The 1,385-nt window shown below is 36.8% G+C and overlaps 1 protein-coding gene across 1 annotated transcript; it reads right to left on the reverse strand.

Moving 5' to 3' along the window:
- Positions 1-233: 233 nt before the first annotated feature.
- On the reverse strand, positions 234-1,372 carry LOC100640856 (short-chain collagen C4-like). Its single transcript, XM_020007043.1, has 4 exons — positions 1,274-1,372; positions 1,184-1,225; positions 1,089-1,136; positions 234-1,013 (listed from the first exon to the last, which is right to left on the reverse strand). Exon 4 carries the CDS (start codon positions 814-816, stop codon positions 403-405), a length of 414 nt encoding a protein of 137 aa, XP_019862602.1. The 5' UTR covers positions 817-1,013; positions 1,089-1,136; positions 1,184-1,225; positions 1,274-1,372; the 3' UTR covers positions 234-402.
- Between the last annotated feature and the right edge of the window lie 13 nt (positions 1,373-1,385).

Here is a 1,385-nt window from a genome sequence, read left to right on the forward strand (position 1 = left end):
ATTATATTATAGTGAAACACTCATCACAACCAAAATATTAGACCAGAGCAGCCTTTTGACTAATTGCAATTTTGATTAATTGCAAGCTGTATGATGCTTTAAGAGCTATAGATATGATGTAATTTAGAAAAGTTTTTCCATGTATGTTTATGATACTAAATGTTTTGGTTGATCTTTTGAGGGACAATGCAATCATTTAAACATATCATTGCTTTTAATTGTTCAGAGTCTAATTAAGTGCATTTGAAATAAACTAAAAACAATTTTCTATAAAAAACAGCTACAAAATAATCGCTGATACTAAAACTATTATATCTACAGGCCTATCAAGTTTATGATAATAATTAATTATAATGTTCCATATCCAAAAATCATTTGAAGATCATGATGATGATGCTTCTTTTAGCGAGTACAAACTGAGCAGGTTATAGCAATATTGGGATGATAAGGACCACAAGGGATTCCCCTGTTGCAAACTGGTGTCACAAAGTACAGCAGTGCACCATCTGTATTGCGTTTGGTGTGAGGAATCTTCTCTGGAGCTTCATCGACGCATTCAAAGACTGCATTTCTCTGATGGTTTTTATATTCTGCCATGATGTAACCTCTGTATTCCTGGGTCCATGAGTCTGGACAGGTGATCCTACCAGGCAACTGCAGTTTAGTGGATTTGTCAGGAACATAACACACGGCACAAGGAACGTTGTAATCATGATTATGCCAGATCTTGTTGTACGATTGATACTCTGATCCATAAATGAGCGAAAGGTGTCCAGGGTTTTGAGTGCTGAGATGTCCCACACCAGTGGTTGGCATACACAAGAGGTTAGCTCCTCCTCCACGTTCATTATAGAAACTGCCTCCAGCGTATCCAGCATAGACTAGTTCTGCTCCCCTGCGGCAATGTGTCCTTCCCCAACGAGTGTACACCACACCACTCCCACTGTCAGGGGAGAGAGTGATGGCAAGCTTCTTTCCTTGCCCTATTTTTAGCTGAAGGCATTGCTCTGCAACTAAAAATAAAAATTTAAGACACTTAATAGTATCATCCTTATGTTATGGAGCATATAAATTAAAGTGAATCATACCTTCTTTGTCTCCATCAGCCTGAGTTGCTTCTGCTTTCAGATCAACATCTATAAGTTATTTTGAAATCATTCATGAGAAATTCATTAGTCATTACCTTGCTTTGTAGGCTCAGTATCAGTTTCATCACCTTTAAAATCTATTGAAAGATAAGTACATGCAATATGAAATCAATGATGCAACTTACCATTGTCATTGTTAATTTGTGTTTCTCCATCAAACTGTTCGCCATCACTTATTTCTTCAGTGTTACCATTATCAGGGATTATATCAGTCGACTCTATTGTTATAAAGAATAA

The sequence above is a fragment of the Amphimedon queenslandica genome, unplaced genomic scaffold (assembly GCF_000090795.2).
Source record: "Amphimedon queenslandica unplaced genomic scaffold, v1.1 AMPQUscaffold_8534_Cont19522, whole genome shotgun sequence".
Classification (NCBI taxonomy): domain Eukaryota; kingdom Metazoa; phylum Porifera; class Demospongiae; order Haplosclerida; family Niphatidae; genus Amphimedon; species Amphimedon queenslandica.

What these genes read in the sequence shown, in the direction of transcription:
- LOC100640856 (XM_020007043.1), bottom strand. Translation starts at nt 816, where the DNA reads ATGCCAACCACTGGTGTGGGACATCTCAGCACTCAAAACCCTGGACAC.